General features: G+C 42.0%; 1 protein-coding gene across 4 annotated transcripts in view; it reads left to right on the top strand.

Moving 5' to 3' along the window:
• Positions 1-25,521, top strand: part of TBC1D30 (TBC1 domain family member 30) — a 75,503-nt gene that overhangs the window by 36,154 nt on the left and 13,828 nt on the right. For 2 of the 4 annotated variants that reach the window (XM_073900710.1, XM_073900709.1), the window contains exons 3-9: positions 6,918-6,979; positions 7,487-7,552; positions 9,146-9,271; positions 11,547-11,732; positions 16,415-16,583; positions 18,641-18,809; positions 22,732-22,837. In XM_073900710.1, the coding sequence (XP_073756811.1) occupies positions 6,918-6,979; positions 7,487-7,552; positions 9,146-9,271; positions 11,547-11,732; positions 16,415-16,583; positions 18,641-18,809; positions 22,732-22,837 (884 nt within the window). Of the gene's footprint in view, positions 1-2,866; positions 3,256-6,917; positions 6,980-7,486; positions 7,553-9,145; positions 9,272-11,546; positions 11,733-16,414; positions 16,584-18,640; positions 18,810-22,731; positions 22,838-25,521 lie in introns of those variants that run through there. The other 2 variants (XM_073900711.1, XM_025882857.2) reach the window with 2 other exon arrangements.

The raw sequence follows: 25,521 nt of genomic DNA, 5'->3' as shown, positions 1-25,521 counted from the left end.
GGTGGGGCAGGCGTGACTGAGTAGGTTGTATATCCCATCTGAGCCAGGTTTACTTTTGCAGATTAACAATCTCATTGTAACAGATTCTTATATATGAAATGTATATTTCATGCTTAGAGTTGTGTCAATTCTGACATTGTCCTCAAATTCTGGGCTACTTCACAGAGCCCAGAAATTACTGATTACCAAATAAGTATGCCGGAGTCATAGGAATGACTTCTTTTCTAGCTCTTTCAGAGTCTCATTACGAATGCAATTAAAAAATATTCAATACTTTTCAATCAATAGCAGCCATTGTTTTTGATGCTCAAAATTTTCCATCTTTGGCCAATAGTAGCCTATTCATATGACTCTTATGTCCTTTTGACATGACCCCGTTAGTCTTGGAGTACTTCCTTACTTCCTTAGCTCATCAAAATGGTTCAGGCTCATCTTACACTTTTTTCTGGCTCAGACCTAGAATCAGTCACACTTCGAAGGAGCCCTGGTTCTTTTTAGCAAGGAATGGTTTTTGGAGACCACAACCTGGATGCTGCAGGTATTCATTGCTGTTGGGTTATCCTTAGTTCTAAACCTACTTAGTGGGTATACAGTTGACCCTTGAACAACATGGGTTTGAACTGCATGGGTCCACTTATAAGTGGATTTTTTTTTTGAGAAGTACTGTAAATACATTTTCTCTTCTGTATGATTAAGATTTTTTTCTCTAGCTTTATTGTAAGAATATATATATAATACATATAACATACCAAAGTGTTTTTTTATTTTTTTATTTTTAAGTACTATCTACACCCAATGTGGGGCTCAAACTCACAACACTGAGATCAAGAGTCACATGCTCTACCAACTGAGCCAGCCAGGTGCCCCAAAAGTTTGCATAGCAATTAATTTTTCTAAAGATTTTATTTATTTTAGAGAGTGTATGGGCTGGGGGAGGGGCAGAGGGGGAGAAAGAGAGAGAATCTGAAGCAGACTCTGGGCCGAGCATGGACCCCAACACTGCCTGGCAGATCCCAAGACCTCAAGATCATACCTGAACCAAAACCAAGAGTCCCCACTCAACCGACTGAGCCACCCAAGCACTTCAGGAATTAATTTTTTTTTTAAGTAATCTATTTACTCAACATGGAACTCAGGACCGAGAGTTGCATACTCTACGAACTGAGCCAGCCAGGCGCCCCATCCAAATATGAGTTGATTGACTGTTTATGTTACTGGTAAGGGTTCTGGTGAATAGTAGGCTATTAGTAAGGTTTTTGGAAGGTCAAAATTTATTTGCAAATTTTCCACTGTGGGAGGGGAGGAGGGAAGGTTTACACCCCTAACTCCCCTTTGTTCCTTGTTCAAGGATCAACTGTGTATGTATTTTGGAAAAAAAAAAAGGGCACTTGGGTGGCTCAGTCCGTTAAGCGGCTGCATTTGGCTCAGGTCATAATCTCAGGGTCCGGGGATCAAGCCTCTCCACTCCCCCACTCACCCAGTGCTCCCTGCTCAGCAGGGAGTCTTCTTCTCCCTCTCCTAGATAGTGCCCCTATCCCCACTTGTGCTCTCTTTCTCTCTTCCTCTCAAATAAATAAAATCTTAAAAAAAAAAAAATTAAAGACATTTGACAATGTCTGGAGACATTAAAAAAAATGAGTTCATACTAGTATTTCCAATTTAAATATAACGTTGCAGGATTTAAAAAACCTTAACTTCTTTGTACACTTGTATTTTCTGTCACACTGAAAAGATCTTGGTTCCTTTTGACATTAACATAATTATTTGCTGTAGTGTACATAAGAATTAAAAAAATCAATATCATAAATAACAATGCTACTTATTGACATTTAAGACTTCTTTGCAGCTCTATTTGCCCTTAATGTACAGTCATAATACTGTATTCTAAAGCAACTTAATTTTTTCTGTATTTTTGTGTTATCAACAAGATATTCAGTTAGGTTCATTTGTTTTTTTTTCTTTTTATTAATATGTTATTCCAGAGTGAAAACTATATAAGGCACATCCAGAATACCTCTCAGTTTTCCATTCCTCTCTCTTCCACACTGTTCCCTCCCATATAAATACTTTTTAGTTTTGATTTATCCATGTAGTGTTCCTTTTCTAAATATTAGCAGATACAAATGTCTCTATTTCCTTCCACATTATTCATTTTTATGATTAATATTCGATTGGTTAATGTCAGTTTAAGAATGACTTTTTTTTTTTTTTTTTAAACAGTAATAGTTAATGGTTCTAAACTACTTAAGTCTCCGGCTGGAGAGATGAGGAAGCACTTTAAAAAAACACTGCTTTTAAATGTGAACACTTTTTTTTCTTGAAGTCTTATTCTTCCAAGAGAAACAACCAGTATTATTATTTTTTACGTGTTTTCCATGCCTCTCTGAGCTGCTAGGAAAGAGTTTAACTCAATTTGGGATGAAGCTTGTGCTTCATCATCTGCCAGCTTCTCTGCCACGCCGCCAGATTCGCCAGATTCGTCTTTCGGTCTGCTAACTGTCCCTTCTGACGCTGTTTGGTTAGGTGGGCACCTGCGTCTCTCTGATGTTCTGCACCTGAGACTTGCCCCCCCCCCCCCCGCCTCCCCAGCCCCTCCCAGATCTTGGGAAAAGCGCAGAATCTCCCGCTGCTTCTGGTCCCCGGGCGCAGTTGTTCACCCGGCCGCTCTCCAGTTCCGAGGTTCCGGGGGTTCCAGGCTCCGCCGCTCTGCCACTCCAGGGCGCAGGTGGCAGGAGCCAGCTGGGCGCTGGGGAGCTAGGGCCGCCCCGCCTGCGCACAGTGATGGCGGGATTGGGGGCGGGAGCACCGCCTTAGTCTCCCGCGCGCTCGCTCGCTCCCGCCCTCTTCCCCGCCCCAAGCCCTCTCCTGCCTCAGCCGTGCAGGCTCCGCACTGCAGATGCCTGCCGACCGCCCAGCGCTCGGCGGCTCCAGCGGTACCCCCGAGCGCCGGCCGCACACTCGCTGCTCCGGAGGGGCCCTCGACTAAGCGGACTCGCCAAGTGCGGCGCGAGAAGCGGCTACGCCGGCGGGGCGGCGGGGACCCAGACGGACAGTGGCTGCGCCGGAGCCCGGGGCGCTCTCGAATGCGGCAGGACAAGCTGACCGGCTCCCTGAGGCGCGGAGGGAGATGCCTGAAGCGGCAGGGTGGTGGCGGCGGCGGCGGCGGAGGCGTGGGCACCATCCTGAGCAATGTGCTCAAAAAGCGCAGCTGCATTTCTCGGACCGCGCCCCGGCTGCTCTGCACCCTGGAGCCGGGTGAGGACCCGGGGCTGCAGATGGGGCACTGGAAAGTAGCGTGGCGCCCCGGAGCTGGTGCCTGTGCCTCAGTTGGACTCCGCCTAGGCGGGGGAGCGCTCGCGGGCCGCTCGGTGCGGGGTACCGCGGCTCCGCGCAGGCGGGGCTGGGTCGGTCTGGGAGGGAAGAGCGCGGACGAAGGCCTGGGCGCGGGCAGCGGCCTCCCAAGGCTGGGAGGACCCGCTGCCGCCGGCTCCCGCCGGAGGGTCCCGACTCCGCGGCCTGTGCGCGGTCTAGTCCTGTTTGTGCCGGGAGCTGCTGGCGAGCGGTGCGCTCGGCCTTGTGCGCTTGGTGGGGCAGTGCGGGCGGCTACCCAGGCTACCAGAGGCCGCGCAACCAATTGTGCAGCGGGTTCGCAGGAAGCCAGATCTTGAAAGAGGTGTGTGAGGTGGAGAAAGGCACAGGTTTGATACTTGAGGACGGAGGGGAAGGCAGCGGCTGCGAAGGAAAAATCGGGTGCATTTTCCTGAGGGTCTGTGCGGCGTGCCAGGGTCAGCTCGCCTGGAGCCTCTTAAATTTGTGTGTCTGTGTGGGGAACGGGTAGGAAACACTTGCAAGTAGAGGTTCTTTCTTAGAGCCAAAGTCCGGGAGCGCGCTTGCGTGCTATGCTAGGCCCTTTATGCCGCTAGCTTGTGTTTACACATCCCTTCTTCTCTAGGCTGCATAACCCCGCGTCTGCTCCACCACCCAGCATCCTTCCCTGGGGTTTTATGGGCCCGGCCCTGGCGCGAGCGCCTGGGCAGAGAGCTTTCCGGCAAGGGATGGCCGCAGAGGGAGCCGGCTGCACTCTCATCGGTGCTTAGCGCCGCTCGCTTGTCCCCAGTGTGGCACCAGCGGGGTTCCGGGCGAGTTTGTCCTTCTCCAGCCCCTGCCTCCCAGCGCCACCGGCGACCTGCTATCCTGAGGCTGCTGGAGAAAATCTGACGAGGCGCGGAACCCTAAAGGATGGAACGCGTGACTGCCTTTATGAACCTTGTGGTTTCTTTGTTTTTCTCGCCAAGGAAGTGTCTAATTGCAGAGACTGTAGTATTTATTCACCATCTTCCTTTGCCCTTAAAAAAATCTCCTTCCCACGTAAAAGTGTTTTGTATTTCTGAATCCGGAACAGCCGTGACTAGCAGATGAAACATAAACCTTCTCCCCTGCCTTACTCAGTTAGAAGAAAAGAGGAGAAAATGACCTGATTTCAGCAATCGCATGCAGGTGGTGAATGATCAATTCCAGTTAAATCCTGTGACTCATTTTAGATCATGAGAAAATAGTTTAGACTAACCCCAGCCGGTTTTCAGAACCTGATGCCCAGCAGGTGCTCTGAAAAAGCCAAGGGAGCGTATTCGTTCATACAGACAGGGAATCCAGAGCTTTTAGGTCAGTTGAAATAAGTCAGCGCGGGATCGAATTCTCTTGCCTTTGTTACAATAAAGCAAAAGTCATGACGGTATGCTCCTCCGTTCAGCACCCCGCATCTGGACAGCAGCCTTACAACAAAGTGTTTCTCATAGTGCCTTAAATCATTTGCTGCAGCTGTAGGCAATCATGTGGCCATTGTGTCATTGCTCTGCACTGAGGCAGGACTTCATTTAAACCATCTCAGAGAGATGAGAATTTGCAAGGGTACTTGATATACCCTTGGGGAAGGAAATCTAATCTATTTAGGCAGAATATGCTTGTGGCCCTGAAGCCTTGAAAAGACATCAGGGCATTGATTGGATGCCTGGGATTCTGTACCACAGCTTGACTTTAGAAATCTAGGACCCAACTCTTGTATTCATAGTACTCTTCCAGGACTCCCAAGAAGGGCATCTGCATACTTTCATGGGCTTGGGCAAATCATATACATCTCTTTCCAGCTTCTTGACTCCATATATATGTATGTTTTTAAAAAGGACAAGTCTACTTTATTATTGTAATTTTAAATTCTGAAGATCGTTTCTATCTACATACCAACTCCTAAGCAGTGGAAGTTGTGGGGAGGGTTTCAGTATGCCTACTCTTCAATCAACATCTTAGAAGCAAACATATTGTCATAATTAACAGTCATAAATTGTAAAACTGAAATGCTGTTAATGTTTGGTATATCTTGATCCTTGAACTTTTAAGTAATAAGTCTTTAAAAAGGTGACCTGAAATATGATTTAATTGATTTTGAGATTATGGAGAAAGAACATATAACATTTTCAGATTTGATTATATTATTTTAATAAAATTTACACGGGAATAAAAATTGTCATGTAATTTCACTTCAGGACCAACAGCCCATACTTCTAACATGGGATTCTGAATAAAAGCCCAGTATGAATATAGCATATAGTCTTTGTATATTATAAACACACTGTCTTGATATATTCTCCCATTTTTTTTAAGATTTTATTTATTTGACAAAGAAAGAGACAGCCAGAGAGGGAACACAAGCAGGGTGGAGCACGAGAGGGAGAAGCAGGCTTCCCGCTGAGCAGGGAGCCCGATGCGGGGCTTGATCCCAGGACCCTGGGATCATGACCTGAGCTGAAGGCAGATGCTTAACGAATGAACCACCCAGGTGCCCCTCTCCTATTTATTTTCTTCTCTTCCTTAGATTTGGGATTGGAATCAAAGAAGTTTATTTAAAGTTGTAGACAACTTGGAATTAGAGCTCAGTTATATTTTTAGCTTGTAGTCTATGATTAAACATACCAACTGTTTTATCTTCAATGAGCAAGTGTATCATGACAGAATTTTAAGATAACATGAAAAATCTTCAAATAAGATTGTTAACGTGGATTATTCCACAAGTGAGAAGACAGTGATACTATTTTTTTCCTTTTATTCTTCATTTTTTTAATTATGTTAATCACCATACATCATTAGTTTTTGATGTGTGACAGTGATAATATTTTTATAACTTAATATTTCACTGAAGTTTCCTTCATAGACTTAGTCCATGCAAATGTCTTAGAAAACAAATTCTGTAAGTAGAGAATTCTCTTCCTAAGTTTCATAAATATTAATTATACTCTGCTGGGTGATTTATAGTTAAATGTCACAACAATCTACTGAGATAGATATTATCTTCATTTTAAAGATAAAGAATTGAGGGGCACATGGGTGGCTCGGTTAAGCCACCAACTCTTGGTTTCGGCTCAGGTCATGATCTCACGGTCCTGAGATCCAGCCCCGCCTGGGCTCTGCTCTGGGCATGGAGCCTGTGTAAGAGTCTCTCCCTGTCCCTCTGCCCCCTGCCCAGGCGCCCCCCCCCCCCCCCTGTCCTCTCTCTCTCAAAAAAGAAAAAAAAAGAATTGAGACTGAGACAAGTTAATTGTTTGACACTAGGAACCAAAGTTGAGTGGGGGATCTGAGTGACTCCAAGTCTGTGGTATCATGTTTTTGGATTTTTTACTCTGCTCCAGACCACTGTGGAAGCCACCATTCTATGTGATAAGCTCTATTCTAGTGGCCCCGGGATATTTTTCTATTTTAGAAATCAATATTATTACCTTTTATTTTAGCAAAATTGACTACAATTTAGTAAAAATATGTTTTAAGAATTTTATGATGACTCAGTAGAATCACATTAATTTTTACTTTTATTTTTGACCTAACTTGTTATTTTCTTCCAAAATAACAGTTATATATTTTTCTTTTAGGAGTTGACACAAAGTTGAAGTTCACTCTTGAGCCATCTTTAGGTCAAAATGGTTTTCAGCAGGTAACTGTTTTTGGTTTTTGAAAATACTCTTATTTGGGGGTGTCTACAAGGTACACTAAGATATATTCTCAAAGTAGGACAATTAGTGTATACTTTGACACATAAGGTGAGTCCATTTTTAAAATTATAGATAAATTAGCTTACAAGCCTACAAGTGGCCTGGATTTATACCTGCAACAAAAAATTTTGTACTTGCTATTAATGGTGCAAGTGTGAAAAAAAATTAAAAAAAACCGAATATCTATTATTTTGAATCCGTAATACATGTTTTTGTTTCTGAACTAGAGCTTCCCAGCCATTGTGTGTGCACATGGGTCCCAGGTGTATTAAGAGTGCCTAAAGTTGGGGTTGGGCAGCCCTTGGAGCCTGGCTGAAAGAAGCTCTGTTTACCTCAGTGTGCTGTACAAATTTTGTCATACTCTCTGGATGTCAAAATAGGAAAAAGGTTGAAAAGTGCTTATCCAGGTCAATATTATCACTTTGCCAATGTTTCTCCTGTGTTCCTAGTGGTATGATGCTCTCAAGGCAGTTGCCAGACTATCAACAGGAATACCGAAGGAATGGAGGAGAAAGGTAAGGAGGATTCAGAGGGCTAAAGTACAGAATGATCAGCACTCTGTTCCTCTTTAAAATGTCTGAAGTGTCCAAAAGAATATTCTAGATTTAGTAATTTGAAAGCTGTCTCTCTTCATTATTAATTCATTTAAGAAGCATTTATTGATTATCGATTCTGTGCTAGGGACTGTTCCAGGTGGGAGGATAAAAAAACAGACCAAGGTTTTTGTCCTCATGGAGTTTACAATGAGTATAGTATAAAGTATGTCAGATGGTGATACGTGCCATGCATAAAAATAAAGCAGAGAAAGAAATGAGGAGAGCCAGGGGGGGGTAGGGGAATGGAGGTAAGGAGGTGGAATTTTAAATAGCAAGGTGATATTTGAATGGGACCCTGATGGAGGTGAGCAGCTGGGGAGGCAGCTACCTGAGGGAAGAGCACTGCAAACAGAGGAAACACCCTCTAGTGAGAGCATCTCAGGAGTGTGCAAGCAAAAGCAAGAGGCCGGGGTGACTGAAGCACAGTGAACAAAGGGGAAAGCAATTGGAGAGCGGGTTATAGAGGTAAAGGTGATAGGGGTAAGGGGATGGCAGATCATGTAGACCTTATAGGCCATATAGTAGGACCTTTGCCCAGTCTGAGATGGGAAGCATTGGGAAGTTTTGAGCTGGGGAGTAACATGATAAAGCTTAGGTTTTAAATGGGCCTCTCTGGCTTGATAATATGATGGACAAGGGCAGAAGCAGGGAGATCAATGGAAGACTTGGGATAATTCAGGTAAGAGGTGGATCAGGGTTGCAGTAGTGGAGATGGAGAAAAGGGGTCACAGCCTAGATATATTTTGAAGGCTGAGTTGACATGGATTCCTGTTAGATTAAATATAAGGTATGTGATTCTGATGCTTGGGGGAAAAATCTGGCTGGGGATATTGATCAGTGTTATTCCTGCTAAAGTATGTTCAAATACTAAAACTCGAAATGCTTTCTTAGTATATTAATTTATAAACCTAGTCTTAATACCCCTAGAATTTGAACATTGGGCATTCCTAAAAATATACATTAAAAATCTTACAGAAACAGCTTTTCAGGATAAAGTAATCAAAGGAATAAAAATATCCAGTGACTCTTTTAAAAAAGTTGTTCATTATGGGACCCCATCTGTCAGTTTTGTGTGTGTGATAGAGATTGAAGGATGATTTAAAGGCAGAGTCCGCTTCATGGTGAGAAAAGACCCATTCTCCATGAATTGCCAAGTACAGAGAGCAATTCCGAGCCAAATGTAACAAGCTCAGAAGATACTATAGCTAATCCAGTGAACTGAAATGAGAGTTGAAATTTTTTTTTTCTTAACAGTATCCCTAATGGCTGAATCATTGCTTGGTGCATAGTAGGAACTCAATAAATATTAATGGAAAGAATAAATGAAAGACCCTAATTGGTGCAATTCAGTATAGCAGACATTTCAATGAAAAGTTGATTTCTACTTGTGGGCTTTATTTGGTCTAGGATCAGTTCCCATTTTCTTGTTAGATGCAATAACTATTTTTTAACAAAGAAAGGTGAAATTATATATTTTACGTTAGCGTTCTTCTTTATCTCTTGATATTTTAGGTTTGGTTGACCTTGGCAGATCATTATTTGCACAGTATAGCTATTGATTGGGACAAAACCATGCGCTTCACTTTCAATGAAAGGAGTAATCCTGATGATGACTCGATGGGAATTCAGATAGTCAAGGTAAGGCCCCTGAGTTTGGCCTCTTGTCCTGACTTAGAAGGAGGTTTCTAAGAACCAGATGTTCCCTGGACAGAGGATCAAACCTTATGGTCTGAATGTCCGTATATATTCTACTTTCTTTTTCCATTAGTTAATAGCCTTTTAATGGGAACTTTGACTATGTCTTGTTTTCATAAATTTGCATGTTGGCAGTAAGAAGAAAATGTTCCTACTCATTCTATTTATTTATCTTGCTCACTTGATAGGAGATTGAAATTTCTTTCTTTAGCATGGGTCAGTGCTGTTAGCTGGATTTTTACATAAAAGTTACAGGTTGGGAAATTTAACGTTAAGTATATTTCATATTAGAATAATTGGGTTCTTATTAGGGTCTTTGATAATTTCTTACCTGCCGATTTATGAAGATAGATTGATGGGTCTACTTAAAACCAGATGGTCAAGGGTTCAGGCCAGCTGTGGAGGCAGCTGTGATTTGCCTACTGGGATTATTACAATTGATTAGGGCCTTTTGCCAAAAGCCAAGGTTGCTGATTCAATTTGATCCCACTCTTGTTCTCTTACATAAGCCTCTAGCACATGGCTTTTGATTTTATATGAGTTCATTACACTGTAACGCTAGGCTGGGGTTTTAAAAGGGAAGTTGTCTCTCATAAATTTTGGTCACCAAAGTTTGGTTAAGGTTTTTGACAGATTTGAAGATACTTTTTTCATGAAGAAGCACTAACTGAAAGGAGCTACTTTGTGACCTAACTTGGTCCGTTTCAGACAAATATTAAAAACAATGATGAAATTCTATTTTGTATGTTTTAAAAGCCTGGGCACTATCCATATTTCAGCTGTATATTTGGGATTTCAGAATATTTCTCAGAGATGAAGCATTCCATATTTGAAATATTTTCTCTCTGTTTAAGTTGTGAGTTAAAGCGGTATACATTTTATAACAATCATGTTATTAAGAGGATCTTTCATTTTTCTCATTGAAGTGAATGCTGTGTCAGTAAAATGACATTAGCTCCTGAAAATCATAGTCTCTGCTTAGTTATTATATATATTGCCCTCATTAAATATTAAAGTGCAAGAGATGTTTTTGTATTTTTTATACAAATTTATAAAACAATTTGGATAGATTTTTCTGTCTTGGACAGAATGATTTTCCTGTCTCTCTACAGTGCAGATTGCATTTTTGCTATTTTTTTTTTTTTTTTTTTTTTTTACATATTGCCAGTTCATTTCTTTGATCCAGTTTGACAAGATCAACATTAACTGATTCCTGAACTGATATGATATGTACTTAATGGCAATTTTTCTTTCAATTCTTCTGGTCTGCGCAGAGGAGGCTCTTTGTAGGTGCCTTCCTAACAACAGCTCATACCTGGAATTTACATTTTTACCATACCATTTAGATGCAGTGCTAAGGATTTAAAATAAATGCTGGCAGCTGGAGACCTTTTTTTTCCCCTTTCCTTCTGTCATTCACCTGCACGTATCTCAGGATACCTAACTGATCCAGGGTGAGTGTTGGTAGTAAGGTAACAGCACAAAGAAGTCTATCGTTCTTTCCAAGACGATGAAAGTATTTAGGGAGATTTCTAGTTAATAACCTCTCGTTTGAAAGATAATTAGTGCTGTCTCTTTAAAAATGTCTTTTCAGTAGCTCACTGGAAATAATGGGTTCTTATTGTCACTGTTTGCCTTGACATCACATCACCTTCAGACCCGTGATATGAATCCCAGACCCAGACTGGCTGGAATCTGCATGGTTTCTCCTTAATATTAGAATTTTGATAGCTGGATATTACATTGTGTTTCAGAGAAAGGAATAATGTTAGCATCTGTCCTACATGTGTTGAAATGACTCTTGTTTTATCTGAGACATAGTATTAAACTGTCAATTTCTATAGAACTATAATGTAATTTTTGTTAATTCTGAGTCATTTTTATATTAATTCTGGAAACACTTTAAATTTTAACAGAAAATTATAAAGAAGTTTAGAAAATTTGCCTGACTGAAATTCCCCTTGACAGTGTTCTAATAAGTCCACTACATCTCAATAAAACTGGAAAAAAAAATGTATCTTAGCATATTAGAAAACATTAGGAAAAATTCAAAAAATTGTTTTTGCTCATGTGTATAGGGTACATAAACATTTTTAAAAACTAAAATCCATGCTGATAATCTGATTCTGTTTAATGCTGAGGCAGGGTTATAATTTAAGTCATTTTTTGGAGAGAATATAAGGAGCCATTTAAAAAAAATATTGTTTGCCTTCTTCAGGATCTTCACCGCACAGGCTGCAGTTCTTACTGTGGCCAGGAGGCTGAGCAGGACAGGGTTGTATTAAAACGGGTCCTGTTGGCCTATGCCCGATGGAACAAGAATGTTGGGTACTGCCAAGGCTTTAACATCCTGGCCGCTCTAATTCTGGAAGTAGTGGAAGGCAATGAAGGGGATGCACTGAAAGTGAGTATGAGGCTCTGAAGAGAGCAGTTGAAATTCTTCTGAGAGTGAAATACTGGAACTGTAATTCCTCTTTCCTGATGTCCCACCCCCTTCCAAGTTATTTGCTGCACCTTTGTAATGACCCATAATCACCATTTCCCCCACGTTAAAGCCAGGTCAAGTGATGGACTCACGTAGCTGCCAAATGTGAGAATGATTATGTTTTTGGCCCCACTTATAAAAGCATCACATTTTTAAAGCAAGTTGAATACTAATTGTGTTAATTATGCATGGCTTGTAATGAATTAGCTACTTAAAATAGCAAACATGGTTTACCTCACAGTTTCTTTGAGTCAGGAATCTGGGTGCACCTTAGGTGACTCAAAGTCCTATCATTGTGGCATCCAAACTGTTGGCTGGGTCTGCAGCCTCATCTGAAGGCTCAGTTGGGGACAGCATTCACTTCCAAGTTCATGTGGTTGTTGGCAAGACTTAATTCCTCACACGTGGCTGGACCAAGGGCCTACGTTCCTGGCTTGCTGTTGGCTGGAGACCTTTTTTAGTTCTTTGCCATGTCTCCATCTTACAACAAGGTGGCTGGCATCCCTCAGAGTGAGTAAGAGAGTAAAAGAGAGTGAGCAAGGTAGGAGAGATTAAGTTGCAGATTTGTGACCTAATCAAAAGTTACATTCCATCATTTTTGCTGTATTCTGTTCATTAGAAGCCAGTCACTAGGTCCAGCTTTTACTCAAGGGGAAGGACTTGTATAAGAATGTGACTAGCAAGAGGCGGAAGTCACAGGGTGTCATGTTTGAAACTGCCTACTCCATACAAGTTATGTTTAATTCTGGTTGGATCTTCTTATTGGGTTGCTTTACTATTTCATAGATGGGGGGAGGTATGGAGGAGGTAAGCTGAGAGTATGTGTATATGATGGAAGGTATTTGCATGGAGAAAGGTTATGGAAGTGAATTATATTTTATTATCTTTTAATCTTCGATGCCTGGAACCTTTATTAGTAAAAACATTCTGGAAACACTTTGAGATGGGTTACAAGCGATTTAAGTTTATAATTTGGAATGTGAGTCCGTGAGTCACCAGAAATAATCTTTATGAGAAATGAAGCATTTCACATGCACAGGATGGCTACTTCCTTATGAGCTTGGGGCAATATGGGGTTGCTAATTCATATTTGAACCCTCAAACTGCTGTTGGTTGCAATGCTTTGTGATGGGTGGGATGGATACTTAGTCTTGGTATTCAAGAGCCTCCCCCAACCCCAGCCTTATGTTTGATTGTGGTATGTACCTTAGTGATAGTCCCAGTCACTGACTAATGTCATACGGAAAAACAAACAACTGTTCCTCCTGGTTTCATGTGCATCATGGTGGAATTAATTATAAACCCAGCCCGACCTAGTCTAAATCTGTATTCACCCTTTCCTTTTTTCCATTCCTGTACTTAAGGAAAACAGCTCTGAAACTACTTGTTCATCAAATAAAGTGGGGGAGGGGGAGCCAATGACAAATCAAATACATGAGTTTAAAACATTTTTTATTAGGCCTTTTTTTTTTTTTACTCAGTCTATCAGCTTTAGTTGATTTTTTCTTTTTAGATGTAATTTCTGTGACTATAAAATGAGAGCTGTTGAAAAGTTGGAATAAGCAATTCGGGTTAGGAGTGAGGTGGGGAGATCTGGGGGAGGGGACATACATGCCAATCAAATCATGAAAGAAACTCCCTGAGAAACTAAAAATTCACATAAAAAAGAGAGATGAGATAAAGCTGAGGAACTGAATATTTATATTTCTGCTTCGAAGAAAATGAACTCTGTGAAATGAAATGACATCATCGTCATTTTGGAATCTTGTGGTTAGACAGTGAATATGCAGAGGAAGATTGGATTCATGAAGAATCACTTCAGATGCAAAGGAAAATACTGGGGTCAATGTTTTTCAGCAGCTGTTTTGGCCCCTGCAAGTTTTCAATATTAGGCAAATATATAGTTTATTTGAGAAGTAGGTAAGCCATTTTGCGTGCTTTTCTGCACTTACTGTTTTTTCTTAACTGTTTTTAGCTATTTGTTAATACATTGAGGCTCCTTCGTTATTTACTTTTAAAAAAATACATAATTTTTTTTAGAGCAGTTTCAGGTTCACAGCAAAATTGAGAGGAAGGTACAGAGATTTTCCATATGCCTCCTGCCCCCACACATGTACAGCCTCCCCCACTACCAACATCCCCCACCAAAGGTACATTTGTTACACTCCATGAACCTATATCAACGTGTCATAATCACCTAAAGTGCATAGTTTACATTAGGATTCACCCTTGGTGTTGTACATTCTGTGGGTTAGACAAATGTTTAGTGACATGTCTTATCATTACAATATTCATACAGAATGTGTTTACTACCCTAACAATCCTCTGTGCTCTGCCTGGTCATCCCCCCTACCCTCTCCCCCCCACCCCCCGGCAAACACTGATCTTTTTGCCATTGCCCTATTCAGAATGTCACATAATGGTTGGAATCATACAGTATGTAGCCTTTTCAGATTGGCTTCTTTGACTTTGTAGTATGCATTTAAGGTTCCTTCCTGTCTTTTCATGGCTTGGTGGCTCATTTATTTTTAGTGCTGAATAATACTCCATTGTCTGGATGTGCATAGTTTGTTTATCCATTCACCTACCAAGGGACATCTCTGTTGCTTCCAAGTTTTGGCAAATATGAATAAAGCTGCTATGAACATCTGTGCGCAGGTTTTTGTGTGGACGTGAGTTTTCAGCTTCTTTGGGTAAATACCAATGAGTGTGATCGCTGGATGATACGGTAAGAGTATATTTAGTTTTCTAAGAAACCCCACCAAACTGTCTTCCATAGTGGCTGTACAGTTTTGCATTCTCCCCAGCAATGTGTAAGAGTTCCTGTTGCTCTACATCCTTGTCAGCTTTTGGGGTTGTGGGCATTCCAGATTTTGGCCATTCTAATAGTTGTGTGCTGTGGTATCTCATTTTAATTTGAATTTCCTTGATGACATATGATGTGAAGGATCTTTTCATATACTTATATCCCATCCCTAAGTACCTCTTAAAGTGTTTGGCCCATTTTTAGTCACATTATTTTACCTTGAGTTTTAAGAGTTCTTTGTGTATTTTGGATAGCAGTCTTTTATCAGCTAGGTCCTTCACAAATATTTTCTCCCAGTCTGTGGCTTGCCCTCTCATTCTCTTGACATTGTCTTTCACAAAACCGAAATTTTTAATTTTGAAGAAGTCTTGCTTACCAGTGATTTCTTTCATGGATCATGTCTTTGCTGTTGCATCTAAGAAGTCATCACCATTCCCAGGGTCATCTAGGCTTTGTTACCTTCTGAGAGATTTACAGTTTTGCACTTTACATTTAGGTCTGCAATCTCTTTTGGGTGAATTTCTTTTTGTGAAAGGTGTAAGGTTTGTGTCTAGATTTATTTTTTGGCATGTGGATGTCCAATTGTTCCAGCACCATTTGTTGAAGAGACTGTTTTTGCTCTATTGCCATTATTTATCCTAACTTTTTTTTTTTAAGATCTAATGTGTGGTCTTCGAAATATATTAGTGGGTGGAGTGACATACCTAACATTACACTCAGGACCTTCTTTCTCCACACAGATGGAATATAGTGTACTCCTTTTATTGCTAAGCTCCACCTGCCAAGTCTTGTAATAAAGGTCTCAGAGGGACCCTCTCAAGAGTATGGCCCAGCCCTTATTGACTTAGTCAAAACAATTGCCCTAAAAAGTAGAAATTACAAGCCAGAGATGAGGGAAAGATGGGCCCTTGTCAGGTCTGGGAGATAATTTTCTTGGAAAATAGTTTCGTGTTAGACTGAAAATTAAAATGTGAGACCATCATATAGGGCCAGCTATGATTTTATTCTTAATTTTGTTTTTCCTGTGCTCTGGGGAGGGAGTGGTCTTCTAGGGAGGGAGGAACACAGCAGAGAATATGAGCTGACAGGGGAAGGACCAGAGATTGACATATAGAACTCTTGTGTTTTGCTGGGTCATTCTTGTGGTTCTTGACCTCTTAGCAAAGGTAACACAAATTAAAAAAATAAGAATGAAAGTAGTAATTTGAAGAACTTGTGAGACAATCTTATGAAAGAAATCCAGATTTTGAAAGTACCATGTGTTCAAACAAAACTCTTGTTGCATTCACATGGGAGAGGAAAGTGGATCAAAGTCCGCTCCCAGTTCTAATAACTGGGTTATGCTAAGTGCATCTCGAGACTTGCTTTTGTTGCGGGGCGGGGTGTTTATGGTGGTTCAGCTCTTGGTTTTCATAAGAAGGTTGTGCAACTGCTGACATCAGGGAGCCAGTATTGGGATTCCCACTGGCTGCTGATGGGGCATGTGCTTCACCACTTCTGAGTGAGGCTGAGGGTTGTACCAGCACAGCTCCTTAGGGGCTGAACTCAGGTCTAGTGCCCCATCTAGAAACTTTAGACAGCAGTGGACTATGGGTCTGAGTTACTTTAATAATTATGCCACTCACTCCTTACCTGGCGTGGAGATGAGCCTTGAAAGTCCAGAACATTCGGTATTGACACATTGGAAGGATGGTGTGCTTTGGCTAACTGCATTTTTGAATATGTTCCTTCTATTTAGGACATGTGGGGATCCCAGTTTTTAGGAAGCAATCTTATTCTTTATCTTTTCCTTCAGATTATGATTTACCTTATTGATAAGGTACTTCCTGAAAGCTATTTTGTCAATAATCTCCGGGCTTTGTCTGTGGATATGGCTGTCTTCAGAGATCTCTTGAGACTGAAACTCCCCGAATTATCTCAGCACCTGGATACTCTTCAGAGAACTGCGAACAAGGAAAGTGGAGGTAGTGATGACTCAGTGCTGTTATACCTTTGAGAATATTTTACTTCCCTGATTCCACAGTACACCTGAGCCTAAACCTTGAGCAGAAATACTTGTTTTCAGGTATTTCTGTTAATGAGCATTTGGTGCAATGAAATAGGTGGCTAGAGAACAAAAACACAACTGAAAAAAATCATAGGGCCACATGTTGAACCTCCGAGTGGTCCTGGTTGGGAAGTCCATCAAGAACTAAATACTTTACCAGTACTGGATTGACACCTAAAATGATATAGTGCACTCTGGATGAAGAGTGGAGTCCATGTCTTACCATCTAGTTAAACTGCTCTCAGCTGGTACCAACCCACAGGAGTTCTTTAAAGCTGAGCAATAGTACAATTTCGCACAGACTGTGGTTTTCCCTGAACCATGGAGCCTGTAGACAGAGGAATACACATCTTCCTTAAGTTTTAGGAGATAAACCAACAGTCTTTTGGATTAAAATTTCAGTGCTCCTTTTATCTATCCATGGTAAGGGTATTTAGATTTACTGAAGATGGATGGCTCAGCTCTTTCTGGAGAAGGGCTTCCTGGGACCTCCAGGTAGCTTCGGAGCCCTGGGTTGAGGCAGGGATGGAGACTCTGCTCTGCAAGCGGCCCCAGGTCGCTGCTTTCTGAAGCGCCCGAGCTCACGGCTGTGGTTGTACCCACTGCCTGCACTTGCCTGGCTAGGTGCAGGATACCAGGAAGAATAATGAAGTCTGTTGTGTTTCCTGTAAATGGTTGCCAATTCCCCACCCATGCATTTAAATCTGGGAAAATATGAAAGGATGTGAGGACCTAATCTGTAATTATAGGACCTTGGAAATTTTAGTGATGCCTGGGTGTCTCTCAGCATTTCCTTCTCAGCCATTTGAATAATCTCCTTTACTTTGGTTGCGCAGTGTCATTGTGCACCTGTGGGGATTTCATAATGCGTCCAGATAACACTGCCTGTCCCATGTCAGACATGCTTTCCTGGGCTCCACTTTTTCCTCCAAATGTCCTGCACTTGCCCATAAGCACTGCCCTCAGATTCTAAGTCTCTGAACAACAATGCTCCTTTGTTCTTGAGGAAGAAGAGAGAAAATGAGTGCAGGAGAATAGAGCTCTTTTGGCTTATCCTTGGGTAAATGCGTAGTCTAATTCAGAGGGAGGATCAGTTTAAATATCTACATTTGTATGTTTCATAAAATACATACCTAGTGCCATCAGGGGAAGTAGGAGGGAGCTCTGTGTTTTTGGCGAACTCAGAAACTTCAGTGTGAGCTGTGTGTATAGTTTAGTTCACAGTATTTTAAAATTTCATGTTGTTTAATCTCCAAATACTTTGGACTTTTCCAGCTCTTTTTCTGTTATGATTTCTAGTTTAACATCACTGTGGTCTGAGAGCTGGGCATAATTTAAGAAGTAGACAAGTAATGAGCAATGTTTTATCATCAGCATTTGAATAAAAGTGGACTTTATGAGGTTTTGAAAATTGGATTCTGCTTTTAAAAAGAGGCTAAAATCCTTTCTTTTTATCCTGTTTTTGGTGAGGAGAACACTCTCCTTAATTTTCAGCACCCCACAATAGGTAGAGACAAATTAAGTTTTAGGTTAAGATATCTGCAATATCAGGGCACCTGGGTGGCTCAGTGAGTTAAATGTCTGCTTTTGGCTCAGGTCATGATCTCAGGGTCCTGGGATCAAGCCCCAGGCTGGGCTCCTTTTCCCCTCTCCCTCACCCTCTGCCTGCTGCTCCCTCTGGTTGTGCATGTGGTGCTCTCTCTCTCTGTCAAATAAATCTTAAAAAAAAGATTTCTGAAATATCATAAATAATTTGTGAAAATTCCTTATTGAGATTTTTTTTTTTATCAAACACACCTATGTTCTTCCAAAAAGAGGAAAGAGAAAAAGGAGGAAAGAACCAGAATTTAGAGATCTAAAGAAATCAGCCAGGAAATGTAACATGTTTGGTGGACATGGATGATTGAACAAGACTATTTTATATCTTGCAAAGCATCTATTCTGAAGAAACACAGAGTGTTTGTTTTATTTCAGGTGGATACGAACCCCCACTTACGAATGTCTTCACGATGCAGTGGTTTCTGACTCTCTTTGCTACATGCCTCCCTAACCATACAGTCTTAAAAATCTGGGATTCAGTCTTCTTTGAAGGTTCAGAAATCATCTTGAGAGTGTCGCTGGCCATCTGGGCAAAATTGGGAGAGTAAGTGATTTCCCCATTTTGTTCTGTTCTGTGGTGTGGAGGGCCTTAAGCAATTTTGTGCTCTAGTGTGAAAAGCATCTATATTTAAGTAGGAGCAATAGAGAAAGTTGGGAACTTAGTTGAATTGTTTTAGCCTTCTGAAATCTTAGTTGGCTGATTCTTGATTGTTGGGGGGCAAATGGAATATATGTTGGGGAAGGGGGCAGGCGTTTCCAGGTCTGTAGATCTCCTCCTCCTCAGTGCTAGTGTCCTGGCTGGTTTACTCTGCAGCCTCTCCCCAGTCTCTAGTTGGGAGGGCGAGGAACTGAGATAGAAGAGGAAGATCGGAGAGGAGTAGCTGGGTTTGTTGATTAACATTCACGATTTGGATGATTTTTGAATCCTTAGTTATTTATTTAGTTCTGTCCTTCAGGGTCATTATAAAATTAAATGAGATAATATGTATAAGGTTTCTCTGTGGTGCTTAGTACATAGTCAAGAGTAGAACACACAGAGGGCACCTGGCTGGCTCAGTCGGTAGAGCATGCGACTCTTGATCTCAGGGTCGTGAGTTCAAGCCCCACTTTGGGTGTGGAAAATAGTTAAAAAAAAATAGTAGAACACATGGAACTTAAAAAAAATAGTAGAACACATGGAACTTCTTTCTTTTCATCAAGAATTAATTCTGTGATGAAATCTGTTACTACCAAACATATTACCACATAGATGTTACTTACATTTATTACCAGTAGCCCGACTGTAAAAAGGAGGATATTTTCACCCATCTCTAATATATTATGACTATTATGTTAAAATTCTACCTTCTGGGTAATGGAAGGGACATTAGGATGAAATTGTTATAGTTAAGAGGCAGAGAAGTTTTTAATGTTTCTTTCCTAGAGCTATAAATGACTTGAGTGGATACTCCTAGACAACATGTCAGAAAACTAGTAAATCACTGCCAGTATTTTGTTTCAAAAACCTTTTAACTAGCCTTTTTATTTATGGTAAGTTGTTTCCTGGGAGACTTGCAGTATTACATACTTTTTTGCAAGAAAGATCCACCAACTATCAATTCAGGGATTTAGAAAGATCGTTATTGTGTATAAATATTTTGAAACATCACATAGCTATCTCTGTTGGCTTTGTTTTATGGTACACTGCTTTTCAGCTGGACAAATAAATGAGTCTGCTGGGGATTTGGCACGCTGTTTACTTATCTTCTCATTTCCGCCCAGTAACTAGATCTTTCTGCAGTCCTACATTTCCAACCTCCTCTATGCCTGAGGCTCTTTGAACTTTGATAGTGTCTGTGGGTGGGATAGTCCAGTTACCGGGTAACTAGTTTATGGGATTAAAATAGTGTAGCAATTTACTGTGTGCTGAGTCCATTAGAGTCACCTTTGTGCTAGTTCTTAGTTATGGGGCAGGAGGAAAAGAAGAATTCTGGTTTTATTCCTCCCTATCCATTATGTGTAGGATCAGAATTTATTCGTCTGGTCCTCCCAGGGATGTCACACTGTGGACCGGCATTGCTCTAAGCACTCTAGATGTGAAACTAACTCATTTAGTCCTCACCATCATCTTATGAGGTAGGTACTGTTCTCACCCCCATTCTACAGATGTGGGAACTGAGCCACAGAGAAGTTAAGTGAATTGCCCAAGGTCACCCAGTAAGTGGAAGGGCCTGATTTTGAATCCAGATATCCTGGCTCTAGGAGCTGCATTTTTTTTTTTTTTATTTAAGATTTTATTTTTAAGTAGTCTCTACGACTAATGTGGGGGCTTGAACCCACAACCCTGAGATCCAGAGTCACGTGCTCTGCCACCGACTGAGCCAGCCAGGCGCCCCTAGAATCTGCACTTTTAGTAATGTGAATCTACTGATACTGAACAGTATTGTTTATGAAGTTCAGGGGATATAGGAATCACACTGGTGGGACTTTAAATGTTTCCGTGTCTTTGCTCACTACACTTCTACGTTTTTTGAGCATGCCACTTGTTACGTGAAAGGACGGGCAGCCAACACAGGTCACCAAGCGCCTACAGTGCTGTCATTATGTCAGGCAGCTTAAACACATGATCTCATTCGGTTCTCCGCATAACCCTGGGAAGTAGGTAGGATTTTTCTCCTGCCTTTCCCAGTACGAAAGCTACCCCAGCAGGGTGAATTGACTAGCTCATGGTCACATAGCTCATTAGTCACAGAGCTTGGGACTTAATCCTAGCTCTTTCTGGCTCCAGTGCCTGTATCCCTCTCCCACAAACTTTCCACTGGAAAAATCATGAACAACAGATCCTTGGGACCTCTCCGTTCCCCTTAGTCCTGCAACTTGGCATTTCTTCTCACACCACAGGTCCTTCGGGAATACGTAAGCTGGGGCCTCTCGGCGCACCTTCCCTGGTGTCTCTCATGTATCCGTTCTCCTCTGACGCTCTGCGTTGCCTTGTTCCCTCACACGGCATCCTGGCCCAGTGCGGTGTTTCCTCCCTGGGCTCCCCATCATACCCCACACTTGCCGCGGGACCTCCAGCCAACCTTGCCGAGGGCACATCTGTTCCCACACTCCCTGGGAAGTGCCTTTCAGTGACTCTTGCCCCGAACAGGCTCAGCAGGCATGTGCCCTCTGCTGTCTGCTCCTTGTAGGACCTGGAAAGGTCCTGCTGTCTCCTGCATCCATGTCTTTGGAAAGTTTTTTCTTCCTTTGTCAGCCTGGAGAATATTTTTCAGAACTCATCTGAAGCATTATTTCCCTTCCTCACCCTCCAGGGTAAACTTAACCACTTTTTCAATTATGCCCACATGCCACTCTGTAGTTTTGTAATAACATTTCAACAGTCTATTTCATTTAATGGCAATGGGATTGAAGAGCACTCCAGAAACTGAAGTTTTTCCATCATCATGTTTCTTTTGGACAGCCCTGTGGAAATTCCCCGACATTACTGTATGTTGAAGTGTATGTCTTATGGTTGGTGGGCAAATATAATTATCCTACTGTACAAAGAACTTTGTAATAGAGAAAACAAACACATAGTACTTTTGCTTTATTTTCAAATACATATTTATTTACTTATTTGTTGGTTTGTTTGTTTTTCTGTGCCAGAAGCATTGTTTTATTAAAGCACGGGGGCAGGACCCGTGGGCGGGAAGAGCTGCCCACAGTGCTCTTTGCTTTAGACTATTCCTTTTTTTCCCCTTCTAGACGAAGGATGAAAGTCTAACCTGCCTTATAGGTTGCCAGATGACAGATTTCTTTATTTACATGTAGAACCAAATGCAAGAAGCAGGGTGTAATTTCCAGCTGGCTTCGGTGCCCAAGAAGAACTGAAACATTTCTGTCCGTGAAAGCATCCTGTGAATGATGAAATAGGCAGAAAAGTTCTTATTCTTGTATTTCTCATCTTTCACTTCTGTGGTTTGGTTTTAGTCTATCAATGATATCACCATTTTGCAGATGGAGAGCCCTAGATGCCCTACAGGGGGTAATTGTTCTTCAGTACCCAATTTTGTGGTTATTAATTCTGATCGGTGGTGGGCATTCTGATGTGTAGACTGTGTCACAGGAAAATAATAAAGATGCCACAGGTGGGGCTGTGAGGCTGGTGAGCAGATAGGAAAAATAGGAACTCACCCTGTAATAAGTACCTCTAAGCTGCCTTTGATGTTTTTTTGCAGACTATGAACCAGAATTGTGATTTTTAGAAAAATCAGCAAAAATGGGTTTATTTGGGAATAGCAGAGAATTGCAAGCCAGGACATGCAAACTATGACCAAGCCATAGGCAAGTGCCTAGGATTGTGATTTTTGTTGATTGCTAACTTGATTTTTGTTCATTGCTAACTTTGATGGCAAGAGGCGACACATCCTGTTGCACCTGCAATATATACCTGATAAACACCATGGGGGTCCTAAACATTCTTCTTCTGTCCTTTCTTTACCTAGGCAGATAGAATGCTGTGAGACAGCAGATGAATTCTACAGCACCATGGGGCGCCTTACCCAGGAGATGCTAGAGAATGACCTTCTGGAAAGCCACGAACTCATGCAGGTGAGTGGGCAGCATGGCCTCACCTCAGGGAACGTGGGGAAATATGTTTGGCCAGCCCTCAGATTTAGTTTTTCACTTGACCACGAGTCTATATATAATTTGATCAGAATCTATGTCACAAGAGGAAGGAAGAAATGGATAATGGATATTTGTTATGCTTCCATTCAACTGTGTTGCTTAAAAGTCCAACCTCCAAAAAAATCCCCAAAACTTCCAAATCTGATTTTTTTTTAGATTTATTTCTTTGAGAGAGAGAAAGAGAGAGAGAGAGAGACTGTGAGCAGGGGGAGGGGCAGAGGGAGAGAATCCTCAAACAGACTCCCCACTGAGCAGAGAGCCTGCCATGGTGGGGGACTTGATCGCAGGACCCTGAGGTCATGACCTGAGCTGAAATCAAGAGTCAGATGCTCAACTGAGCAACTCAGGCACCCCTGAATCTGATTTTTAACCTTTTAAAGGGAGACTTGTGGGGCAACATAAATATTTTGGGGGAGAAATTGAGGATAAAAAGGAGCTTATTCTTTTTATTTTATTTTATTTATTTATTTGAGAGAGAGAGAGAGAGAATGAGAGAGAGAGAGAGGGGAGGGTCAGAAGGAGAAGCAGACTCCCTGCCAAGCAGGGAGCCCGATGCGGGGACTCTATCCTGGGACTTCAGGATCATGACCTGAACCGAAGGTAGTCACTTAACCAACTGAGCCACCCAGGCGCCCAAAAGGAGATTATTCTAATCAGCATTTTGGTTTGTTTTACCCACATTTTCTACTTCTGTTATTGTGTATTTTTTTAAAAGATTTTATTTATTTACTTGAGAGGTGGAGAGAGTGAGCATGGTGGGGTGGGGGTGTGGTGTAGAGGGAGCAAGGAGCAGGGAGCCTGGGGCAGGGCTCGATCCCAGGAACCTGGGATCTATGTACTAGTCGTAAGTTTTAATGTGAAAGACTTGAAGGGTTTTGTTATTTTCTGGCATGTTATTTTTTTCTCAGTATCGTATTCATGAAGGCATTAAAATTGATAGTATAGAAAAGACAGCAAATTTGTTAACATTGTCTCTTCTGTTACCCTTATTTTCCTCTGATGCTCCTGACCCCTTTGCCGGTCGTTCCCCTTGCCCACTGTGGGTCTTGTCCAACGCTGCCCTTGGGCCTTGTTTCCTCTTTTCTCTGTGGTTTCTCCTTTATCTGGGTTTCAGTTTTTACCCTTATGTTGGGTTCTATGTGTGAGGTCGTGTTTGGGTGCTGGGCCCAGTCAACAGATTGGAAAACAAAGACTCAGACCCACCCTGACTTAGGGCGTGAGAAGCGGGGAGTTTCTATTCCTCTGTTCGTTTCCTGGCGTCTCTGGCTCCTTCTCAGAATCCCTGATTTTTAGCAGACAGCTGCCTGACTCATTGAGAATGTTGACCACCCGATAGAACTTCCCTAAGCATTTGTGTTTTTTATTTCAACTTTTCTTTGCATTCTCATTTCTTCTTCCTTCTTTCGTGTCTTGGAGGAGGAAGGGGTCTGTCTGACACTGACGTCGATGCTCTGATCCCGACTCTTCTCACATATCCCGGGGTCATTGCTGCATCGTCGCTCATTCTCTCTCAGAGGGAGGTACCTTTTATTGAATAGGGCTCTGGGTGCGGGTCCATGCTTGGCATTTTCCATGTATGGGGTCCTCTATGTCCCGCAGAACTGCCTGAATCGTATGCCCAAGGCAGGACTTTGGGATATCGTTCCTTCTCCCTCACTCATGAAACTTCAGTGGCTACCTCCATGTACTGCCTACAAAATGAAGCATGGATTTCTCAGCTTAGCATCCAGTGCTCTTGCCTGTCTGGCATTAACCTATCTTTTCGGCCATGGCTGCTCCGTTTTGTACCCTTGACTTATTCTAGTCCGGTCACGCTGTCTTCCATGCTCCCAGAAATCCCTGGGAATATTCCTCCTCTGTTCCTGTGCCCCCTCTGCTCAGTCTTTCCCTTCTACCTCCACATGTTCAAGGCCTGCCTCTTCCTGAGGAGTTCCAGTTCAGATGCCATCTCCTTTGTGGAACATTCTCTGAGAGTCTCAACGAAAATCATCTCCCATTTCTCTGAATCACCGTGGCATTTTCTTTGTACCTCTCTCGTGAGCATTCATCACATTCTACCTTAATTGAAGACCGTCTTATTTCCTTAGTGATATTTTTAAGCTCCTCGAGGACAGGGACTATGCTTTGCTTATAAACCCTTAGCACTTTGCCTTTTACTAGAGCTGCTCAATACATTTATTACTTCATTAAGCAAACACCTGTTGAGAGTCTGCGATTAGTTTCCTGCCTTCTCTCTTTCAATAAATGTTTGCTGAATTAAATAACACTCACAGATGGTGGCCCTCCTTCTAGATTCTCTCTGCTCTAGTATGATCGGCATTTTGCTGCCACAGTGATCGTCCACACTGCTTGGGTCATTTCGTGGTTCTTTGTAACGCCTTCAATGATTTCTTGTTATTAACTGCAGTAAATAAAATGCTTCAGCCAGTTTTCTAGGCCCTATATTAACTTCTCCAAATATTTTTGAGCATTTCTGTCAGAAGACTTCCTTGAGGAAGATAATGTCTGGTTTTACCTTTAAGGATGGCGTTGGTCAGGCTCTGTGTATGTGTGTGTATGCGTGGGGGTGCCTGCACATGTGAGATCGTGTGTGTGTGTGTGTGTGT

The sequence above is a fragment of the Callorhinus ursinus genome, unplaced genomic scaffold (genome assembly GCF_003265705.2).
Source record: "Callorhinus ursinus isolate GAN/ISIS: 27379988/994484 unplaced genomic scaffold, GSC_fseal_2.0 scaffold14, whole genome shotgun sequence".
Lineage (NCBI taxonomy): Eukaryota > Metazoa > Chordata > Mammalia > Carnivora > Otariidae > Callorhinus > Callorhinus ursinus.
This window is presented reverse-complemented; position numbering and strand designations above follow the sequence as displayed.